Genomic DNA, 25340 nt, shown 5'->3' with positions numbered 1-25340 from the left:
TATTTCAATTATATGAGAATTCTTCTATAAGAATTGCATTTCCTACTTCTCCAGGGAGGTCGAATCATTAAAACTCTGCCATCTGTAACAGAAAAGCTTCATTACATTTTGAATGCAGGGGAATTCTACGGAATTAGTTCTTCTAGTAATTCCCCGAGAGAGGATTTCCGTATGTGTCACCTTCCAGGCAAATTAGGTGAAATGAGCATAAGAAAAAAAAAAAAAAGGTTATGCCGTGCAAAATGCCCAGTTATGTGCGATTAAGCCATCTGTTTACCTTCTCCTTCAAGCCAGTATTCTTGAAGGGGGTCTTATAGAGTCATCTTAAAGAGATTTTCCAAGAAGACCCCACACATAACCCTTTGCTTCTCCCTGCATTAAAACATCATACTCACCAGCATACTCCCCTCCCCCGGTTACGGCTGCAGCAGTGACGTCTTCCAGTCACCGCTGCTATGTTGTCTTTCTTTCTTGAAGGAAAAGTACGGCCATTTTTTAAATCAGGCAGCCAATATGGGCAAGATGGTATTTAATAAGAAGTAAGAACTTACCTCTCCCTGTGCCTGTAGTGAGCGTCAGGACCGGCCTCGGAGCCCCCGCGGGGCTCTGGGATCTCTGGTACTGTTACGACCCGGCTGATGGACTGGCCACTTAGCCAGTCAGTGACTGAGATGGGACGTCGCTCCAGTCAATGCTTGGCTGAGCGGCCAGTCCATCAACTGGGACAGGCACTTTCTCCCATCATCATCACAACTCAAAAGATAGGTGGTTCGGTAGGTCCGGTAGGTGGTCCTGAGGCTAGTCCCGCCCCTCATCACAGGCACAGGGAGAGGTAAGTTTGTATTTTTTTATCAAATTCTCTCCCCTGCCAGATTTTAAATATTGCCAGACTTCTCCCTTAGGGTATGTTCACACTGAGCAAATACGGAGGAATCCCATGCCACTTCTTTGAGCGCTGAGGCAGGGGTGAAGCCCACGCTCGCCCATAGACGAGCAATGACATCAGAGCAAGGTGGTATTCCACCTGATTTGCTCAGTGTGAACATACCCTAAGATAAGTTCCCCACTATTTACATTACCTCCTTTACCTCCGCACATAATATAAATAGTAAGGGGAAAGGAGGCAATGGAGGAGGAGTGGTGTGGATTCTTAGAGAGTGGAATGACGGGGCATAAGGGGTGAAGAGCCTAAAAGTGATATCATCAAGGGGATGAGTGCCCATGCAGCAATCACATAGAGAGATTATAGGATTAAGAATGAACGTGTACTGAATGATATCGAAGAGATGTATCTGATCATAATATATGGCCAATGAGTCTCTCGAGGGTGCCCAAAACACATATAGGGAGATGACCTAATGTGTCGTAAGAGGTCTAGTTTACCTCAAAAGAGAAAAGGGGACAAAGAATAAAGGGAAGAAGATGCCCCTTGGAAGATAATTTTTCAACTCTTGGGGACCTGCTGCTTTTCTCCTGGTTATAAAGTGAGGGGCCTCCTAGGTATTGGGTAATAGGAAAAGAAAAATAAGAGGTAAAAGACCATGGTGTAGAGGGGGGGGGGGCACCCAAGCAATTGGTTGAGTAACACAATAGAAGCGTGGAAGTAGCTGGAGGTGAAAGGAATAACGTACGTTATAGTAGGTTATATGTAGGTCCTGCTCAGTCCGGAGTTACATCTTGGAGAAGAATTAACCAATGTAAGTAGGTAAGGTTTAGGAGGGTGGTAACCGAGTCTTTGGTGGTTTTGTACTCCCCCTATTTAATTTAAAAAGTGATTTTATTGGCAACTGGGCAAGATAATGATAATGAATATTTGTTAATGTATGATGTGAAATTTATAAATAAAGATGAATATAAAAAATTTAAAAGTAAGATCCCCGCAGCCAATCAGACCAGTTATTACTGGAACAAGGAAAAACAATAAACCAGTGACCATCTCGCAGCTGGAGCGCTGGGGATAGGGGGGAGGTGAGTATGCAGACATTTGTTGCTTTAATGCAGTGAGGGATAGGGTTAACTATGGAGGTTTCCTGAAAAACTCTTTTAAAGGCAACATCTACATGTTGTTCGCATGTTCTCTGTCAGTGTTTGGTATTCCTAAAGTGGTTTACACATTGAGTGACTCCTTAAGATAATGGCTCCAGTGTGTTTCATGGATTGTGATTCCAATTGTGATTAAGTAAAGGGGGTATAAGTAATAAAAAATCTCTGAACAACGCTGAGGAATATGTTGGTATCATGACTGCAACAGAATAGAGTAAATCCTGTATTGTTTTAATGTTATCCTTGGTTTATCAGTGATGTTGTTTCAGATCTTGATCTACCATGCTCATGTGCAAATCATATTGTTCCATGTATTAATAGTGACAACAAGCAGGAGCGTCTGTCACATCCGGTGAGTATCAGAAGAATATACCATTGTTTGGAAACTGAGCAACCAAAACACCCTGTGGGTGGAGGTATCACTTTCACAGTATTAATACTCGGGGATCCATCAGAACCAGGAATTCGCTACAGATCACTGTGAAGAATGTGAACCAAGCTCGATTCCGCCAACGGGGTCGGGGGGATGGGTGGAAAGACTCCACTGGCAGCAGCATAACGAAACACCCGGCATGTAAAGAGCCAACATGCCTAACCATTCGTTCCCTTATAAACAACTAGGGGAAATTCGGGACAACCCCACACACATCAGACAGTGTCTCTTTTCACAGGAATAGATTAGGTCAATACAAGTAGATGATTGACCACGGCCCTTGGTTTTCTATATGTATTATTAGGCATATGGATATGAACATCAAATGGGGGGGGGGGTCTACCCCCCCATGGCACACCGTATTTCTCAGAAAAGAAGACCAACTTTGAAAATAAGTCCTTTTTTCTGAGAAAAAAATAATAATATAATATTTACTTGGAAATATTGTGCGCTACTGTGAGAATACGACACATTAATTACATGTCAGGCGGGGACTCTAAGATACAGGACAGATGAGGCCCGGGCCCGGCACCCGCTCCGCTGTCCCTACCTACTTACCACTATCTGCTCTAGGCGGCAGCCGGTAACTGGGCGACAGTCCCTGCACTTGTGAAACACGGAGATGAAGACAAAACAAACAAACACAATATACTCGCGGTAAACAAGGTAAAGTCAGGGAGAATAGTCAAAAAGTCAAGCCAAAAATCAGAAAACCAGGGAATACAAAATCAGGATACAACGCTAGCTTAGTCACCCTCAAAAGAGGCTCTATCGCAGGCGAGGAAACATGATAGGGATGGTAGTTTTATGGAGGCTGGAGTCCCAGCCCCAGGTGTGATTGGGGCAGAAACTCCATGAACATGATTAAGCACATTGGCGCGAAACGCACAGGTCCTGTTATAGAGCTTAGTTTTTAATGTACAAATAAACGTTATATTTTAACAGTTCTTGTCCCCAGGTGCTGGCTCCACCACTTACAGTTATCAGCTTTTTAATATACAGAGCTGATTGGTGGTGCCAGCTGTCAGTCAGCATAACATTACACTGGACAAACTGTGCCGATCGGACAACTTCACCGGCACACCCCTAGCAACTGGCTGGGCCGGTGCCGTCGGCATGCTCCCCGCAACTGGCCTGACCGGTTGTCAGGGATGCCGTTGGCACCTGCGGAAGGTCGGCCATACGCTCCAGCATGACGGATGGTTCCTGACATTACGTTATACCACAGAAGTACACCAAATAAATAGCTTACAACTATCAGTTACGATGAGGAATAACCTTAACAGTATTATAGTATTCTTTAGTATTCAGGATAACAAGGCTTTTCATGCTGAATTCAGTTTCCATCTTATTACTGTCAAGTGACCACTTCAGACAAAACTTACATTACCATTCCACAATCCGTCTTATTTCCTAATCACATTTCTCTGCCAGATCTTGGTGTTCTGTAAGGATAGAGCAAGTGGAAATGTGTTTGACTTGACTCGAGTCATCAGAGCTGAAATTGTATTTCTATTCTTCATTCTGCTTTGAAATGTTCATGTTCAGAGCTTCCAGATGGCAGATACTAATAGAGGTCTGTGATGAGCAGGTTTCTCCGTCTGCAAAAGGGGCGAATGGGCTGTTTTGGCCATCTTGAGAACACTTTGCATTGTGACAGCACAGAGCTTAAAAAACAGTATACGCTCATTTTCTAAGGCCATATCAAGACATATATCCTTGACTGGTACTTGGTTTTTATTTTTTATTTTTTTTAAAGAGCTCAGACCGGATGAAAAAACAAGTTAAAAAGTTACTCATCTGCCCAGTCCCTCACCACTGTCGCCATATGGTGCCCACTATTCACTAACCAGCACTTGACTGCTCAGCAACCAGTGACTGTGGCAGCTAGAGATGAAAGCAACTCATGCACGCTCGAGTCTGATCATTCAGCATTTGAATACCGATGGCCAAAGAAACTGGATGCATCCTATGGCCTATGGTTGTATACATGTTTTCCAGACAGCCTAAGGGTGCGTTTACACAGAGAGATTTATCTGACAGATTTTTGAAGCCAAAACTAGGAACAGACTATAAACAGAGAACAGATCATAAAGAAAAGACTGGGATTTCTTATCTTCTCAAATCTATTCCTGGCTTTGGCCTCCAAAATCTGTCAGATAAATCTGTCTGTGTAAACGCACCATTAGATTTGCATCAAACCTTTTTCAGCCATTGGTATTCAAATGCTGAATGATCGGACTCAAGCATTTCTTGGACGTGTCAAGTGGTGGTGGGAGCTGACTGGCAAAGATCACAAGCAAAGGGCTTCTTTACGACATCTTTGAGCTCTACAAGGTGTTTTGCTCTTAACGCAGCACTACCAGGTGAGTGCGTTTCCATTTTACCTTGCCCATCTACGAGAGATCTCAGGTCCTTTGCATGAGCGCTATCTATTTTTTCTTTACAGAAAATAGCGCATAACATAGTCACTAGCTGACTACATTTGGTCATTGAGATCAATAAGGCCAATGCCTCTCTGTGCACAGATACATTGACATCGCATTTCAAAGACATACCTGTGTCTCGGAGGTGGTGTGGGTGCACCCAAATTTCCAGGATTTTTTAATTTTAAGGTTTCTTAAAAAGAGTGTCATACATAGATGCATGGAGACGTACAGGCCATTCATCTCTACTGGGAATTTTGGGAAGAAAGTATATGCAAAGCAAATCTCGCATAACCCTTTCAAAGTGACTTTCTCTTAAAAAGTCAGTGTTTTACTCCAACTCGGAGTGTTAAAACAGGACTAGGAATGTATGCCGAGCCAGCGATATCTCTAGAAGAAGGGATTACCTATCTGAAGACAGCTGTTTCATGGTTATTGCCCCTTGTCAGTGCAGAGCAGGAGATGGCTGGCTAGTATGAGGCCTATCATGGCTGCTGTTTTAGAACACTTTGGTCTGGTCCAAGTGGCTTCCATCAGCGACCTGTAATCACAAGTATCTAGCAGTAACTCTGAACTTCCTCTTTGCCCTGGTTACAATACACATCAGAGCAGAGTATTTATTTCCTGACATTTATATAGCGTTATCCTTTTAATATGTATTGTCTATAGATGCCTCTTCTGGATAGGATACTGAAAATGAAGACGTTGATCGGACCTGAAGGCAAACCTGTCATCCGACCGACTACTATTATTCTCATGTTCCATGTGCGGCAAACAAGAGGCACGATTATAATGAAACCTCATTTACATCACGTCTGACAAATCTTCTTGTCTTTCGAACCAGGCTGTCAGAATACACTATACCCGTACCTACCTAGGCTTTCATGTCACGTCAAAACGGTAAGAGGTGGAGGAAGTCAGCCCACATCTCACGGAGACGACCCAATGTGGAACTGCTCTCAAATGATGAAAGGGAAATGTACAATGCAGGAAAATGTTAGATGCGTTGTACCTTTTTTATTTCTACCTAATAAAGAGAAAACTCGCTGTGGGATAAGACTCCTATTGTGGTAAGTAGTGTTAGGAATCGAGCATCGGGGTGCTCAATCAAACGGAGCAGCTCGTGGTGCTCGGGTAAAGGTGGTTGTATACCTTCAATAAATGACAACTGAAAGACCATTGTCACCTGCCACAACAACTGCCAGCCTACCTCCGGAGTATGAATGTGTCTTGCAGAAACATTTTTTCATTTTAATTTTTGTACATTTTATTTAAAGAGATTATCCAGCGCTACAAAAACATGGCCACTTTTCCCCCTCTGTTGTCTCCAGATTGGGTGGGGTTTCAAACTCAGTTCCATTGAAGTAAATGGAGCTTAATTGCAAACGACACCTGAACTGGACAAGAGAGGGGGGGAAAGTGGCCATGTTTTTGTAGCGTTGGATAACCCCTTTAAACATCCCTTCAATGGACAGAATATACAAAAATTAGAGCAAAAGAATTAAATAGGAGAACCAGGCACCCTCCGCTCTGCCGAGCAAGGGGCACCTGGTTAAATCCTCGAGCCTCCTATTGATTACACAGGTCAACAGCATTTTTGGGGCCAAAGATATTTCAACGAATTTAGGGTAACTTTGGGGTGCTGATTCTGAATATGTCATCAGTTTTGCCAGATTGGCTCAAGTTTTTGAGAATTTTCGTGAAATGTGTAAAAAAAAAAGACGTAATTTGCTACTTGCGCATTAACTTTATTGCTATTGTCATGAATACAATAAATTTTACAAAGTAAATGTTGATTTTAGTTTATTTTAACTAGTTTTAGAAAGTAATCTTCAAAAATGAACAAGACATGAAAAAAAACTTGAGCCAATCTGGCAAAACTGATAGTATATTCAGAATCAGCACCCCAAAAATACCCCAAAATCATTAAAATATTTTGGACACCAGTAAAAAATTTTTTTTGTTGACCTGTGTTATATTAGGGTTCGTTACTTGAGCCCTTAAAGAGGTACTAAGGGCGGGAGTTATTTTTAGGGTACAGCCGGGAAAGGGGTGGAAATAGAGGTCACTTACCTCCCCGGTTCCAGTGCAGGGTCCCGGATCGAGCCGCCCCGTTCTTCCGTCCGGCTGCCGCTTCCTGGTCTGAACTGCGGCTTGAGACGTGATGTCTCAAGGCAGCTCAGCGGCCGAGGCAGGACTCTGCTCCAACCACTGAATGGCTGAGCTGCCTTGAAACATCACGTCTCAAGCCGTAGCTCAGGCCAGAAAGTGGCAGCGGGACGGGAGAACGGGGCGGTGCGATTCGACTGGGACCCTCGATGGAAACGCGGAGGTAAGTGACCGGTGCCCTCTATTTCCACTTCTTCCCCGGCCATACCCTAAAAACAACCCCCGCCCCGAGTACCCCTTTAAGTGTTCAAAAATGCTCGCTCAACACTAGTGGTAAGATTTCCATTTCTGATCTATCAGGAGTTGAGGTGAGGGTTTGTTTTTTTTTGCCAGATCTCCTGTGCCACTATTGTTGCTCTGTCCCCCGCTGTTCGCAGCCAACTCCCCTTCCCAGACGAGCTCGTCTCAAGTGTGACAGCCCACTCAGTCAATCACTGACTGAGAAGAGGCAGCGCTGTGGCCAGTGATTGGCTGAGTGGGCAGTCACTCCTAAGACAAGCCTATCTTGAAAGTGAAGGGTTTTGCTATCAGCAGGGGACACCGGAGACCTGTGGGAGGACACCTGGGAAGCATGGTGAGGAAAGCATAGGTTTTCTTCATTTTCTATGTAACAACAGCAATATGTTAAAATTGTCTAATGCTTGATAACACCTTTATGTGTTTGTGGCATTTTTCTGTCTTTTAGACAGAAAGTTACATTTTGCATTGTAATACTCCTCCTGTGAAAAAAGTTCATGTCTTGCAGCCATTTACGTTCATCTTCAATCTACTTCAACTCCTGCCTGCCATCTTCATCATTTGTCACTGCCATCATCGGTTCCCATCATTATTCAGTTTCTGTCATCTAACAGTGAATTCTTACCCTTGCTATTCATTACCTTGCATTGCATTGACACACGGTTTGGTATATTTATTCTTGCCTCAATATTACACAGCCCGGTCCTACTGTAAGCCCCGGGGGTATCTGAGTACTAGGAGTAATAAGTGACTGCTATAGGTGAAGTCCAGTTCTGCTGTCTTACGACTATCCGGCATTGTTGCAGGGACAAAGAAAACTTCTTCAAAACCTTCAGCAGCACTCATTATACAGAATATCCGCAGTGTACACAACCAATCTGCCAGGCATTTCCCTTAGCAAGCTTTTCGCAACACCGCAAGGTTATACATCACCCGCCCTATATTTAATCTTGAGACTTCGATATGAAAATCCTTGTGATCTCATCTGAAAATCAAAGTAAAGTAATCTAAGAAAAAATCTATAAAACCTCCAGAGGGTTCATGTTCGAGGAATAATCCCGACTCCCACCAGATTAATTAAAAAGACATTATCATAATCACTTAACCTCCATGGCTGCCATATTAACATAAAATCAATGTCAATGTTGGGGGTATTCAGTCATTATCATTACCCTTGTGAGAGTCATTAGGGGGTCAATTATTCATTTTCAGGCCTAGTAAATGGCTACCAGGCTCATTGGAGCCTGGTAGCCATTTTGTTCCTAATATTCCTTAACATCTTGCTTTGTTTAGCTATGTCGCTACCATCAATGGTTTTACTGTTTTTATAAGATTTATTATGCAGAAATGTAATTTATAGAGAGAACGCTTGGGTCTGTCCAAACCTGAACGCTCTGGATTTGATTACCGGTGGCTGAAGATGTTGGATGCAGCCCTAGGAAGTCCTGAAAAACATGGATATATCCTTGGTTGCAGTGTCCTCTTTACAAGGCACAAGGTCATATGCCTGTTAAAGGGGAACTATCAGCACAGTTCTCTGAGGAGGAAGGTATGTCCCTTACCTTCCTCTGTCATTATGACGCAGAGGCTGGCGGGATTCCACGGCCCACGAGCCTCCGCGTCATAATGACAGTCTATGGGAGGCTTGCATGCCTCCTCTCTCTGCGGAATCCCACCAGCCTCTGCGTCATAATGACAGTCTATGGGAGGCTTGCATGCCTCCTCTCTCCACAGAATCCCGCCAGCCTCCGCATCATAATGACAGTCTATGGGAGGCTTGCATGCCTCCTCTCTCTGCGGAATCCCACCAGCCTCCGCGTCATAATGACAGTCTATGGGAGGCTTGCACGCCTCCTCTCTCTGCAGAATCCCGCCAGCCTCTGCGTCATAATGACAGTCTATGGGAGGCTTCCGCACCTCCTCTCTCTACAGAATCCCGCCAGCCTCCGCGTCATAATGACAGTCTATGGGAGGCTTGCGCGCCTCCTCTCTCCGTGGAATTCCGCCAGTTTTGCTCCGTGTGAAAGAAGCCTTATAACGGCTTGTTCTCACTGAGCAAAAGCAGCTGAATTTCTGCGCTGAATCAGCGCTGAAATTTCAGCCGTTAAAATAGGTGCAGAGCTCATTTCCATTGTGTTGAATGGAAATTCTGCTCTGCAGTTCACACAGTGGAATTTCCGCACTGAACTAATCCGCTTTCCGCCAGAAGAATGAACATGTTCATTCTTCCGCTAGCGGAAGCCTATACAAATCAATGGGGCTCTGATTTTCTGTTTCAGCGCGGATTCAGCGTGGAATACAAGCGTAATACAAGCGGAAATTACTCGCTGAATCAGCGCGGAAATGGGGAAAAGGGGGGGGAGGAGGATTCTAGTATATGTTCTGGTATAGTCTAGTTTACTCACCAAATACTCGCTGAATTTCAGCGCTGAATGGATGCGGATTCAGCGCGGATTCCTCGAGTATTCCGCGCTGAATTTGTCAAGAGCTGATTACGAGCTGAACACTTTCCTAGCGGAATACGCAGGGATTCTGCTTGCATTCTGCTTATATTCTGCTCGGAATTCAGCGTCAGTTGATTTCAGGCGGAAATATTTCCTTGCGTAATCCGCTCCTTTTGCTCTGTGTGAACGTAGCCTTAGGGTGTGTAACAGGAAATTATTGTCATACAAGTACGGTACCTATCACGAGCCATCACAGGTCAAAGTACCATGTTTCTCTGAAAATAAGACAGGGTCTTATATATATTTTTCTCCGATACAAAAGGGCTAGAGCTTATTTTCAGGGTGGGTCTTATGTTCCGAGAAATACACTATACCCCTGCACTTTAGCCCCACCCTATACAGTAGGTAGCTGCCATACTGCATGTCCTACTGTTGTTAGACTCCTATACTGTAAGTTCCCCTGTAGTTAGGCCTCCATACTGTATACCTCCCCCTCTGTCGTTCTTCACCTATACTGTATACATCCCCCTCTGTAGGTAGTCCCCATACTGTATACCTCCCTCCTCCCCTATAGTTGTTCCCCCATACTATATACCTCCCTCCCCCTCTGTAGCCCTTGTACCCTACTTCCCCCCTATATACATTGTCCCCTACTGTGCATCTTCTTACCCCTCCTGCCTCCCCTGCAGCTTGTGTTCAGCAAATGGGGGCGGAGCATAACAAGTCTGGCCCTGATTGGCTGACGCTCAGCCCCCAGTGTCAGGGATTTGGTCAGCTGACTGTATTTATTTACTTATTTATTATTTTTAGGGTAGGTCTGGGTACATGACTCAAAGAGTGATAAAACTAAACTGAACATTTTATCTAATGCTAAGATTATATTTGTATGTTGTTGTTTTTCTTTTGTATACACACACACAATGTTCACATAGTAGGTGCAGTAAACAAGCTCTATAGTGTTATCCCATAATACTGTACACATAGCGTAGAATTGTGGCGAGATGACAGTAAATTAGGATCCCCGCCACGTACTTATCTGCATATAGGACGGCGATGTTTTTGCTCCTAATAGAGGAAAAAATATCTTTATTCTCTATCAGACACTTAAGAGAAACAGCGGGCATCTGGAATATTACAAATTTCCATATGTACGCCTCATATTACATCTTCACGCCTCATTAGGTTATTTTTAGAGTCAAAAAGTATCCTGCGAGTTATGCAACTACTGGAAAAGCTATTTTTATTCCGATAACATTTCATATGAACCTACAGAAGTCGCATCATTTAGAAAATCAGATTCCCTGCTCATCTTACAGATTTCGCCATTTTCTTATAGTTTGAAGATAATTCGGTCCTATGTCTCATTGTTGGGCTTCTGGCTATCTTCTACCCTTGTTAGTGCAATTACCTCTCACGATGTTTGATATTTTCCTATTAAGAAGGCACAACCCCTTACTAGCTACAATGCAACAACCCCCTGCCAAATCAGGCCGCTATTATATACATGCATCTAACATATATATATATATATATACATATCCGTCTGGATTTAATCCCTGGATTCTATGATTTCACTGCAAAAAAAAAAAAAAAATTATATATATATCAGTGAATTCATAGAATCCAGGGATTAAATCCAGACGGAGGCGGACGGGGAGCAGAGTGGACAGGCTGGGGGAGCAGGAGGCAATACAGTAAGCAACTTTTAGGTTGCAAGGAAAATGGGGGAGCAAAGAGGCAGCAGAGGCGGACGGGGAACAGAGCGGCACACCTTCCGGCAGGCATATGGCGGCGGGGTGGACAGGACCAGAGGCGGATGGGGAGCAGAGCAACACACCTCCCAGCAGGCATATGGCGGAGGCATATGGGGAGCAGTGGACATGTTGCAGGGTAATTGAGCGGACAGGGAGCAGAGAGGCAAAGGCAGGACAGGGAGCAGAGCGGACAGGCTGGAGGAGAAGGAGCCATGTTGCAGGGCGAGGCGGACGGGGAGCAGAGCGGCACACCTCCTGGCAGGCATATTGCGGCGAGGCGGACGGGGAGCAGAGCGGCACACCTCCCGGCAGACATATTGCGGCGAGGCGGACGGGGAGCAGAGCGGCACACCTCCCGGCAGGCATATTGCGGCGAGGCGGACGGGGAGCAGAGCGGCACACTTCCCGGCAGGCATATTGCGGCGAGGTGGACGGGGAGCAGAGCAGACAGGCTGGGGAGGAGGCATGATGCAGAGGAATTGAGCGGACGAGGGGGGAGAGAGTCGGTGGAGGCAGTAGCGGTCTTTGGCACCAAGCACCCCAAGCAATTGCTTGGGGCCCCCAACATCCAGGGGGCACCCACGCCCCGCTCTTCTCTTGTGTTCAAGACTGCTAGACAGGGCCCCACTCGCTGCTGTGATCTGAACTGTAACTATTAGCACTCGTAATGAGCGCTCACAGTTACATGCAGCAGCAGCACTGACAGGGCGGGAGCCATTGGCTCCCTTCCTGTCACTCACTCTTGTGGCCGCAGGAAGTGTTTTCCCTGCGGTCACTAGTGGTCATTCTGTCCTTCTGGTGCCGATGCTCCAGTGACATCATTGGAGCATCGGCGCTAGGACAAGGGGAGCACTTGTGACCGCAGGGAAAACCCTTGCGGTCACAAGAGTAAAGAGAAGAGGAGATGCCTGGACCCAGGTGAGTATAAGTGTTTGTTTTATTGTGTTATATACTATATGGGAGGGGGAGCACACAAGGAACTGTGTAACTGGGGGAGCGCACAGCGGGGGTCTATATAAATGGGGGGAGCACACAGTGGGGCTATATAACGGGGAAGACACAGGGGGGCTATATATAACTGGGGGAGCACACAGGGGGGCTATAGACTACTGGGGCTTCACAGAGGGGTCTATATACTACTGGGGGCAGCACACAGGGGGTCTATATACTACTTGGGGCAGCAGAATGGGGTCTATACAACTGGGGGAACACACAGGAGGTCTATATCCAAGTGAGGGAGCACACAGGGGGGCTATATACTACTGGGGGAGCACACAGGGGGTCTATACACTACTGGGGTAGCACACAGGTGTCTATATACTACTGGTGGGGCACACAGGGGGTCTATATACTACTGGGGGATCACACAGGTGTCTATATACTACTGGTGGGGCACACAGGGGGTCTATATACTACTGGGAGAACACACAGGGGTCTATATACTACTGGTGGGGCACACAGGGGGTCTATATACTGCTGAGGCAGCACAAAGGGGGTCTATATATAACTGGGGGGTACACGGGTCTATATACTACTGGGGCAGCACACAAGGGGTCTATATACTACTGGAGGAGCACACAGAGGTCTATATACTACTGTCGGGGCACACAGGGGGTCTATATACTACTGGGGGAACACACAGAGGGTCTATATACTACTGGTGGGGCACACAGGGGGTCTATATACTACTCGGGGCAGCACACAGGGGGTCTATATATAACGGGGAGCACACAGGGGGTCTATATATAACTGGGGGAGCACACAGGGGGTCTATGTATAACTGGGGGCAGCACACAAGGGGTATATATACTGCTGGAGGAGCACACAGTGGTCTATATACTACTGGGGGAGCACACAGGGATCTATATAATACTGGTGGAGCACACAGTGGTCTATATACTACTGGGGGAGCACACAGGGGTCTATATCCAAGTGGGGGAGCAAACAGAAGGTCTATATCCAAGTGGGGGAGCACAGAGGGGGGCTATATACCACTGAGGGAGCACACAGGGGAGCTATATACAAGTGGGGGAGCACACAGGGGGTCTATATACTAGTGGGGGAGCACACAGGGGGTATATGCAACTGAGGCCAGCACACGTGGTATATACAACTGGGGGCAGCACACAGGGGGTTTATATACAACTGGGACAGCACACAGGCGGTCTATATACTTTTGGGGGAGCACACGGGGGGGGCTATATATAACTAGGGGAACACACAGGCGTCTATACACTACTGGGGGAAGCACACAAGGGGTATATACTACTGAGGGGAAGCACACAAGGGGTATATACTACTGGCGGCTGCGCACAAGGGGTATATACTACTGGGGGCAGCACACAGCGGTCTATTGTTGTGGAGAGCGTGTTGAGGGGGGGGGGGGGCCCAGACATAACTTGGGGCCCCAGAAATGCCAAGACCGCCCCTGGGTGGAGGCAGGACAGGGAGCAGAGCAGACAGACTGGGGGAGCAGGAGGCATGTTGCAGGGGAATTGAGCGGATAGGGAGAAGAGAAGCGGCAGAGGCGGACGGGGAGCAGAGCGGGCAGGCTTGGGGGAGCAGAGAGGCAATACAGTAAGCAAATTCTATGTCGCAGGGGAAATGATAGAGTTCATTCCATCATTTCCCTGAAATGGGTCGGTGATTTGATTAAATCCCTGACTTTCTTCAGGGAAATGATGGAACCTCTTGGTCACTTCATCATTGATGAAAATTCCCTGATTCTATCATTTCACAATTCTGCCGCCCCCTTAACCCCTTCGTCTCCCGCTCTGCTGTGTGATTACATTACATCTCCTTGCTGCACGGGGTCCCGGCGTACTGCTTTCCCGCCCAGCCAATCAGTGTGTTGCCCAGCCGCAGCCACTGATTGGCTGGGCGGGAAAACAGTACACTGTACGTATAAATATTTAATAGGTACAGCTGGACAGCTGTATTATGTAGCATGTAGCACTTGGTAAACAGAGTGCCTTATAGTAGCACAGCAACCTGCTTGTACCACCCTGTGTATTTATGTATGAAGTAGCAGCACGTAGCACTGGATGAACACAAGTACTACTCTTTTTTTTAGATCGAGCAGTCTAGCACGTATCAGCAGCACAAAGCACTTGGTCAGCAGAGTGCTTGCACTACCCTTTGTAGATTTGCTACTACATATTTGAATGGAAACACCCAGTAACCTTGTTTGCTGTCAATGAATGGAAACACCCAGTAGCCTTGTTTGCTGTCAATGAATGGAAACAGCCAGTACTCTTGTTTGCTGTCACTGAATGGAAACACCCAGCGACCTTGTTTGCTGTCACTTAGTGGAAACACCCAGCGACCTTGTTTCCTGTCACTGAGTGGAAACACCCAGTAGCCTTGTTTGCTGTCACTGAATGGAAACACCCAGTACTCTTGTTTTCTGTCAATTAATGGAAACACCCAGTAGCCTTGTTTGCTGTCACTGAATGCAAACACCCAGTAACATTGTTTGCTGTCACTGAGTGGAAACACCCAGCGACCTTCTTTGCTGTCACTGAGTGGAAACACCCAGCGATCTTGTTTGCTATCATTGAATGGAAACACCCAGTACTCTTGTTTGAGGTCAATGAATGGAAACACCCAGTACTCTTGTTTGCTGTCAATGAATGGAAACACCCAGTGTCCTTGTTTGCTGCAATGAATGGAAACACCCAGTGCTCTTGTTTACTGTCAATGAATGGAAACACCCAGTGCTCTTGTTTGCTGTCAATGAATGGAAACACCCAGTGTCCTTGCTTGCTGTCACCAATTTTGGGATGGTTCATATGCTACCTCTGTTTTAATGGTTCACTGTGTGACCACTGCCATGCTGTTGCCCAGAATTTGGCGTAATGGTGCAATTAGGCAGCCTCAGAGGCATCCATGCATGCTTCCCCTCCTGTCCCATATGCATCCAGAGGTGCTGGCATAATTTCCTGAGGTTTCATTGTGCACTTGGTGACCTCCAATTCGTCGAATATTGGTTTCCAGGTCCCAAGGATATTTCTCCCACAGACTATAATGGGATTCGATATTCGTTTGAATAGTCAAATATCGGGAGCTATGTGAATCTAATCTAGTCGAATCGAATATTTCACTATTTACTCATTTCTAATAACCAGGTAATTCACCTGTATAACATCGACTTTAGACTTTATTACTGGTGATTTTAGGGTGTCAGATGCTTCCCCTGCTGTCCCAGTTGCATTCCAGTGGTGTAGGCATCATTTCCTGAGGTGTCATTGTGGACTTGGTGACCTCCAAGTGGTCGAATAGATGTTTTTCAATAATCGAATACTTGTTCCCATAGACTTTAATGGGATCAAATATTCGATCGAATATTTGAATATCAGGAGATATGTGTACGCATATCAAATATTCAAACATTTCAATATTCGCTCATCACTATTAGCAAGGAATCTGAACTTCACGAAAGTTCGCCGCATCGAACCGAACTGAACTTTTCAAAAGTTCCCTCATCCCTAGTCTGGACCTAAAGAAACAATTGTTGTCATCGGCTGATCGTTGTCTCTATTACACGGATCAATAATCGGCCCTTAATGAACCCTAGTGCAATGGCAGGATTTGCTGCTTCTTAGGGACATGTGTTATATTAGCTGGAGATGAGTGAATTTATAGTAAGGGCCCTATTACAGCAGATAAACACATAAATCTTCATTACAGCAGGGACGTCTGCTCTGTGCATCCTTCTCCCACGAGAATTTGGATAGGAACTGAGGCTATACCTCCTCACACCAAGTAACTTCCTACAGGGGTTAAGTAAGGTACCCTGTGAGTGGTGAAAAGGAATGTGCACAAAGAAAGAGAAGAAGAGATAGGCTAGAGGTAAAGAGCATCTTCTAGAGGTCAGCAAAACACATGGTACACATAAAAAGGTAACCCTTTCCTAACTTCAGCTGTGCAATATATAAGTGCTTACATATAAAACACTGACATGTGGTGAAACTCTAAAGTGCGCTACATCACCATTTAAAGGAGAAGTCTGGCGAAATTATTAAATAATTTTATTCAAGTATTCTATTGCCCCCCAAAAGATTCCCTGCACTTACTTCTGCATCAAGGATCAAGGCTTCACTTCATGGATAACACGGTGATGTCTCTTCCTAGATAACATGGTGATGTCACTTCCTGGATAACATGGTGATGTCACGCCCCGACTCCCAGAGCTGTGCGGGCTGTGGCTGCTGGAGAGGATGATGGCAGAGGGATGCTCAGTGTCCCTCCAGTGCCCTGTGTCCCTCAGTGTCACCCTGCCATCATCCTGACATCACCATGTTATCCAGGAAGTGACATCCCCATGTTATCCAGGAAGTGACATCACCATGTTATCCAGGAAGTGACATCACCATGTTATCCAGGAAGCGACATCACCATGTTATCCAGGAAGTGACATCACCATGTTATCCAGGAAGCGACATCCCCATGTTATCCAGGAAGTGACATCACCATATTATTCAGGAAGTGAAGCCTTGATGTAGTAGTAAGTGCAGGGAAAAAAGCACTTTATAAGCATTTCCTGTAATAAGTGTACATTGGGGATTTGTATAACTTGTGGGGGGCAATAAAATACTTTAATAAAAATTTTCCCCGGACTTTTCTTTTAATCTGTGAGAAACTTTTGCGACAGGTGTATGAGAGAAAAGAACACTCTTGGTGGGACGCCACACTGGATGACTGGAGTAACTCACAAATTTGTAAAAGTTTCAGGTAACCAGTTCTTTTACCCACATGAGTACTCCTTTAAGAGAGCTTAGTCTTCAGATCACTTCCAAAACAGCTGAGAACAGGTTAAACGTCAGAGACAATCCCATGTTCTTAAAACCCACCAGCTCATCCTGACCTATTGTATATCACTGACAGCTCAGAAACTGCTGCTGGTGGAGAGCCAAGGGAAAGGGAATTAATTAGCGGAGATTAATGTCTGGCTGAATCAATATGTTGGGAGCACTTCATAGGCAAATCGATAGCTAGAGAGCAACACATAAGCCGGTGGAGGAAATCCATCACTAGGTGATTGCACTAAAGAGGAGCACTTGAGTCAAACTACACCTTTAGCTACCAACCAACGTCTTCCCCTTGGAAAGCGAATGGTAATGACGTTTAAATTACCTCTTCACGTTTAATGTCTTGTGTGATGGCGCCTTTCACTGTAAGTATAGAAAAAGCCTGGTTAATGGGTGTTAAAGAAAAAAAAAACAGAGAATTGTGAGATGGTCACAAACTAACCATAGTGATAGTGGAGTAAGGGGGGGGGTGTCAATCCTAAATTATATATATCTAAGGCAGGGGTAGGGAACCTCGGCCCTCCAGCTGTTGCAAAACTACAACTCCCATCATGCCTGGACAGCCAAAGCTAAAGCTTTGGCTGTCCAGGCATGATGGGAGTTGTAGTTTTGCAACAGCTGGAGGGCCGAGGTTCCCTACCCCTGATCTAAGGGATAGGATTTAACTTTTTGGGTAGTTTTCTACCATGAAAATTATAACCTGGCTGCAAAGAAGCCAAAATGGCTAACAGAGAATTCCCTATTATGTGGCTAGGGAAAACAATAGATCGGTGGGAATCTGAACACTCATCTGCCTATCTATATTGTACATTGGAGAGGAAACCAGTGAGGTCCATGCAAGTACACCCTGTGCAATCAAACATTGATCAACTTTCCTCCCTGTACTTATCAGCTGCTGCATGTCCTGCAGGAAGTGGTGTATTCTTTCCAGTCTAACACAGTGCTTTCTGCTGCCACCTCTGTGCATGATAGGAAGTGTCCCAATCCCCATAGAAAACCTCTCCTGCTCTGGACAGTTCCTGACATGGACAGAGGCGGCAGCAGAGAGCACTGTGTCAGACTGGAATAAATACATCACTTCCTGCAGGACATCCAGCAGCTGATAAATACTGGAAAATTTGAGATTCTTAAGTAGAAGTAATTTAAAAATGTGATGCAGGGTATGATGGCATGAGCTGACTACCTGGCTCCTGGCATTCATCCAGCGCTGCTTTATCTCCTTATACAAATGTTTCTAAACTAATACAGGATAAGAGACTAGTGGATTAGCATGTGGTTTATAATCTTTTTTTAGCGGCATACAAGCTTCTCAATGACAATGTCATCTATGAATGAGGCTGTAATATGTATAGAAGAGGCATATTAAGTGACATGAATTGGATAGGATCCCATCGGGACAAGTCAAGGAAACCAATTCCCCGATATCAAATAAACACAGCAACTAATCTCTGCCGTCTATGGTAATGTTACATCCACTATAGTGCTCAGCTCTGCCCTTGGCTGGCTCCTTCAGCCCTATAGACATTCAATGGAGTGGCCGGATCCATACCACCACAGCCCCTCTTATATGTCTAGGGGTCCTATAACACGGCCCGATAATAACTGAAAATCAGCGCCGATCTGCTAGATCGGCGCTCGTTTACTGGGCCTATTACACAGCCCGATAATCGTTTAACAAGGGCTGCATGGACATCGTTACCAATGTCCTTGCAGCTCTTGCTTAAACTGTATACATTACCTGTCCAGGCTGCAGGGTTCCTCTTGTGCGCTGCAGCTCCAGAGCGGCCTGTCTCAGCTGACAGGCTGTTCAGCCAATCACTGGCCACGGCGGTCCCGGCCTGTGATTGGCTGACAGGCCGCTCTGAAGCTGGAGCACGTGGGACCCGGGGAGAAGCAGAGCGCAGGAGGAACCCTGCAGCATGGATAGGTTATGTATGCAGTTTGGAAGTCATCAGCTGCCGGCCGCGCACCGCTATTACACGTAGCGATAAGCAGTCGGTGTCCGACAATTATAGGTCCAACCCTATGTCAACTATCAGCTGATGAACGTGGTCATCGGCTGATCATTGTGTTTATTACTCGGAGCGATAATCAGCTGCACAGGGCCGATTCAGCCGATTATTGTTCCGTGTAACAGTACCCTAACTGTACGTGGGGGAAGAACCCAGGGAGGTCCATGTAATTACACCCCCAGCAATTTATCACCTTTGCTTTAGATGATAAATGTTAATTGTGGAAATAAAACTTGAAATGGAACGGAATCAAGGAAATTCCAGAATTCCTTAAAGGGGTACTCCACAAAAATGTTTTTAAATCAACTGGTGTCAGAAAGTTATACAGGTTTGTAAGTTACTTCTATTTAAAAATCTCAGGCCGTCCAGTACTTCTCAGCTGCTGTATGTCCTGCGGGAAGTGGTATATTCTCTCCAGTCTTAGGCCATGTTCACACAACGTAAGTTCCGTACTAATCAAAGCCGTTGTTGCAACGGCCGTGATTGGTACGGAACTTACATTGTGCTGCAGGCCGAGGGAATCCCAGCCAGAGTGTATACACATGGTATACACTCTGTCCGGGATCCCTAGCGGCGCTGTAGAAAACAGACATGGCCGGGATCCCTAGCGGCCGCAGAAAACCCTGTCAGTGCACACTATGGAGCGTGCAGCTCTGGTGTGCAGTGGGGAGTTCTGATGCGGGCGCGCACTGATGCAGTACCGTCCGGGATGATCTTTTCTGAGACCGGCCGTTCCGTGACCCAGCCGGGTCACGGAACTGCGGTCTCTTACAAAATGTGAACATAGCCTTACACAATGCTGCCACCTCTGCTCATGTCAGAAACTGTTCAGAGCAGTAGAAAATCCCCAAATCCTGCTCTGGACAAAGGTGGAAGCAGTGTCACACTAGAAAGAATACATCACTTCCTGCAGGACGTACAGCAGCTGATAAGTACTGGAAGAATTTCATTGTTTAGAATATCAATAGAAGTAATTTACACATCTGAATAATTTTCTGACATAAAATATTTTAAATCAAAGGACTACCCCTTTAAAAAGTTTTTATTCCCCAATCTATAACTCCCCAGCTTTAGTTTAGCTGGAGGGCCTAAGATCAGGGGTGTCAACCTTCGATCATCCAGCTGTTGCGGAACTACAATTCCCATCATGCCTGCACAGCCAAAGCTTTTGTTGTCTAGGCATGATGGGAATTGTAGTTTTGCAAGAGCTGGAGGGACAGGAGTTTGACACTTGTGGTTTAACCCTTTCACCACCATGGATGGATATAATATGTCATGAACGCAGACTCTGTAGCTAGACTATAAGGCCTTATTCACAAGTCCCGCAAAGTTGCCTGTGGGCTAGTCACACAATCCGTGTTTTCACAGACCCGCAATGCCAAAAAGTAGGACATGTCACAGCACAGATTCCCTAATATATAGTCACCCCCTATACCCAATCTAGTCACCCCCTCTACCTAATCTAGTCACCCCCTGTACCCAATCTAGTCACCCCCTCTACCTAACGTAGTCACCCCCTGCACCCAATCTAATTACCCCCTACACCCAATCTAGTCACCCCCCCTATACCCTATCTAGTCACCCCTATAAACAATATAGTCACCCCCTATACCCTATCTAGTCAACCCTATAACCAATATAGTCACCCCCAAAGCCCAATCTAGTCACTATTTTAACCAACATAGTCACCCCCAGTGCCCAACCTAGTCACCCCCTGCACCCAATCAGGACATTTGTCGACCTCTGGACTCAATTGTTCAGTGCTATATGGATAAAGGAGACTTTTGGGATACTTGGGTGCCTACAGACCCTGTCAGGTATCTCTCTCGTCCTCCATACACACATAGAAATAAAGCACGGCCAAACTTATGTGCTCCCTATGGGAAGGTGTTAGCCACGACCAGACAGCTCTGGCACCAGCTTATCCCTCCCTAAATTCATCACGCCCAGCGCTTCTCTTCATCAACATTATGGGGGGATTTATCAAAGGGTGTAAAATTTAGACTGGTGCAAACTGGCCACAGGAACCAATCACAGCTCCTCTTTCCTTTTACCAGAGCTGGAAGCTGAGCTGTGATTGGTTGCTGTGGGCAGTTGGCACCAGTCTAAATTTTACACCCTTTGATAAATCTCCGGGAAGCTGTGTGTGGACAGAGCCTGAGGGACGATGAACATGTGGAAAATCGTTATATCCTTCAAATTTATACGATACTCGTTTGGTGTGTGCGCAGGCAACGATCGAAAAATCGTTCTTGTGTGGTTGATCGCATCTTTTATGCCGACCCTAAAATAACTGTTAATCGTTCGCTAAATGCTCCGTGTATGTACACATCATTCCTTCTTTTGCCGGGATCAGATGGAGTAAACAAACTTAATAACGATTGTAACTAACGACTATTAGGCTGTGTTCACACCTTGTATAAGACCGGCCTTTCTGTGGCCTGGCCGGGTCACGGAACAGCGGGTCTCAGAGAAGATCATCCCGGCCGGATCTTTAGCGCTGCTGCATTCTGATGCGCCGCATCCCTGCGCGCCGGCATCAGAATCCCCCACTGCTCACAATGGAGCGTGCGACCGGAACCGCACTCTCCATTGTGAGCACTGACAGGGTTTTCTGCGGCTGCTATTCAATGGATAAGGGCCGCAAAAAAATGAAACTGTCAGTTTCTCGTGGCGCCGCTAGGGATCCCGGCCGGAGCGTATACCATGTGTATACGCTTCCACCAGGATTCCATTGAAGGCAGCACTACGTAAGCTACGTAATAACTACGGCCGTGATTATTATGTAGCTTACATAGTGTGAACATAGCCTGATGGTGATCGATTTGAGGCCGTTCCCAAAAAACACTTTTTTGTCATAATTTATCGTTAATTGGCGAAAACGAAAAATCGCTTAGTCTATTTCATGGCCCAATACTGGGGAGCAAGCAAGCGCCGACCTGTCAGGTTAGCAGCGAGAGTGGGTGTCCCATACAAGAGAGTAGAGGTCTGCTGCTGCCGCTACTATTACAAGGAACGACGGCCAGCAGACCGTTGCTATCATTATCGCCATGTTAAAAGACAATGATCATCCGACATTAACCTATCACACCATATGATTATCGTCCAGTAAGAGGGTCCTTAGAGGGGTGTAGGGGGCATCTATCTGATCATGCAAGATCTAACTGCTGAGACCCCCGATGGTCTTGAGACCAGAGAACTGAGTCTTACGTCACCATGGAGCAGAGGGACAGGCTTCTGCTTTGCCGCTTCATTTACTCTCTATGGGGGGGCGACACACTATACTCAGCTATCTCAGGCAGCGTCCTGCTGCTCCATTCATGAGATCTCAGGGGGTCCCATCAGTCAGACCCCCACGCCATCGGATAGCTTGTAATCAAGACAACTTAATTCCTTTAAATTCTTTTAAAGGAATTCTCCACTTCTTCATGACGTATTATACAGGAGAACTAGTGCAGACATGTCGCCCATAGCAACCAATCAGCATTTAGCGTTCATTTCCAAATACAGGTTATATACATTTAAGCAGTGATCTGATTGGTTGTTGGGAAAAGCCCCTCCCCCTCTCTTTTAAGCTATAACACTAGCCCCTTAGGATTCATTGGAAGGTCACATACATCAATGATACGCTGTATACACCTGCTGCTTCCTGTATACACCTTCTGCTTCCTGTTTACACTGTATTCGCCTGCTGCCTCCTGTGTACACATATACAGATACACAGTATACACGTGCTGCTTCCTGTATACACTTACTGCTTCCTTTTATACGCCTGTTGCTTCCTGTATACACACATACACTGTATACACCTGTGCCTTCCTGTATACACATATATAAATACACAGTATACACCTGCTGCCTCCTGTATACACATACACACTGTATACACCTGATGCTTCCTGTATACACACATACACCTGTTACTTCCTGTATACACACATACACTGTATACACCTGCTACTTCCTGTATACACATACACTGTATACACACCTGCTACTTCCTGTATACACATATACACATACACTGTATACAACTGCTGCTTCCTGTATACACATATACACATACACTGTATACAACTGCTGCTTCCTGTATACACACATACACTGTATACACCTGCCGCTTCCTGTATACAAATATATAGATACACAGTATACACCTGCTGCTTCCTGTATACACACATACACAGTATACACCTGCTGCTTCCTGTATACACATATACACCTGCCGCTTCCTGTATACACTGTATACACCTGCCGCTTCCTGTATACACACATGCACTATATATATATATACACACACAGCAGAGTATATAGCATATATACACCCACAGCCCCGGTCCCCCCGCTCCGGGCAATAACTCACGCGTTGCCCACGTAGATCCGGGGGAAGACCTCGTTGAAGTGCTGGGAGGGGAGGCTGTAGAAGCCGCCATCGTTGGCCAGGAGCTCATTGAGAGCCTGCACGGAGATCTCATAGTCCGACATACCCGCGGCCTGTGACCCGCCCTAAGCACGACACCCGAGCCGGGCGGCCTGCAGCCTGTGACCCGCCCTCCTCGTCCGTCCTCGCGGCGGGTAGGCGGACTCGCGGCTCCCGGGATGTGGGCAGGAGACGAGCTCAGCTAGTGGCGGGAGGGGAGCAGTGAGGCGGCTGTCATGTGCCTGACTGAGGAGAGCCCTGACCTCTGCGGTGCCGCATCCCAGCACATTGCTGGACCCTATTCACACCACCTATGCGGTTGTCCCCCTCACCCATCCCGTTAGCGCCCACTACTATGGTGCATGGCCTATGGGGGTGCTTATACAGCTCCACTAACACTTCTACCCTATACATGTGTTCCCTATCAGGGCTAGAGGGGTAAGGAACCTGGTGGTGGTTTATTTCTTCAAGGGGTAAGGGCTCCATCACATCCAACACCAATCTCCGCAGACGTAATGTCCATGGAGAGTCGGGGACCCCCATACACTTTATATGTATTGCCGGACCCCGGGATCTATTACTCACTTTGCTGTTTGCTGCCTTAGGGTATGTTCACACTACGGAACACACGCGAAAATCTCAAGCGTAAGCCGCACATATAAATCGATGGGCTTTAAACTGAATGTATCATCAGGAGTAGTGATCTTTTTTTTCTCTACCTTGTCAGCACCCGCGCAGTGATCCCGGTGGTGCCGTCCGATATTCAAAACGCTGCCCGATTCCCGCACTCTGCGCCATTTTCTTCTTGTGCATCGGCGTCCTCTATACACTGGAGACGGGCCCGGCGCCCCCAGTGTAATGATATCACCACCGGGACAAGTCATAGACAGTGTCCGGCCCGTCACTAGTCATGGCTCCCTGCCTGTCAATCATCCCTATAGAGCGCGCTGACAGGCAAAGAGCCGCGACTAGTGACGGCCCAGACACCGCCCAGATGACTAGTCACGGATCTCCCCCTGTACCACGTGCCGGAATAAAACAATGTTTTCTCCTATATATTCCCTAGGACAGTGAAGGGCAACCTTTTCAGCTTAGTGTGTCAAAATTTGGGGAAAAAACGAGCATAACTCGGGTGGTGTGTCACTTTGACAAAAAAAAAACAAAGAACATTATTTTACAATAAAAATATATACCCCCAGTCCCCCTGGCAATCCATCCCTTCACCAGCATACACCTCCAGTCCCCCTGCCCCTCCATCCCTTCACCAGCATACACCTCCAGTACCCCCTGGACCTCCATCCCCTCACCAGCATACACCCCCAGTCCCCCCTGCCCCTCCATCCCTTCACCAGCATACACTCCAGTCCCCCTGCCCCTCCATCCCTTCACCAGCATACACTCCAGTCCCCCTGCCCCTCCATCCCCTCACCAGCATACACCTCCAGTCCCCCTGCCCCTCCATCCCTTCACCAGCATACACCTCCAGTACCCCCTGCCCCTCCATCCCCTCACCAGCATACACCCCCAGTCCCCCCTGCCCCTCCATCCCTTCACCAGCATACACTCCAGTCCCCCCTGCCCCTCCATCCCTT

At 46.5% G+C, this 25340-nt stretch overlaps 1 protein-coding gene across 1 annotated transcript in view; it reads right to left on the bottom strand.

Annotated features, from left to right (window-relative positions):
* The window catches only part of DUSP3 (dual specificity phosphatase 3), a 48133-nt gene extending 24152 nt beyond the window's left edge, over positions 1-23981 (bottom strand). The window contains exon 1 of the mRNA XM_069952044.1: positions 23692-23981. Coding sequence (XP_069808145.1) covers positions 23692-23813 — 122 coding nt within the window. The 5' untranslated portion in view covers positions 23814-23981. The remainder of the gene's footprint in view (positions 1-23691) is intronic.
* Positions 23982-25340: the final 1359 nt, after the last annotated feature.

Source organism: Dendropsophus ebraccatus, chromosome 14, assembly GCF_027789765.1.
Source record: "Dendropsophus ebraccatus isolate aDenEbr1 chromosome 14, aDenEbr1.pat, whole genome shotgun sequence".
Classification (NCBI taxonomy): domain Eukaryota; kingdom Metazoa; phylum Chordata; class Amphibia; order Anura; family Hylidae; genus Dendropsophus; species Dendropsophus ebraccatus.
Note: the sequence above shows the minus strand (reverse complement) of the source record. Positions and strands in the feature narration are given on the sequence as shown.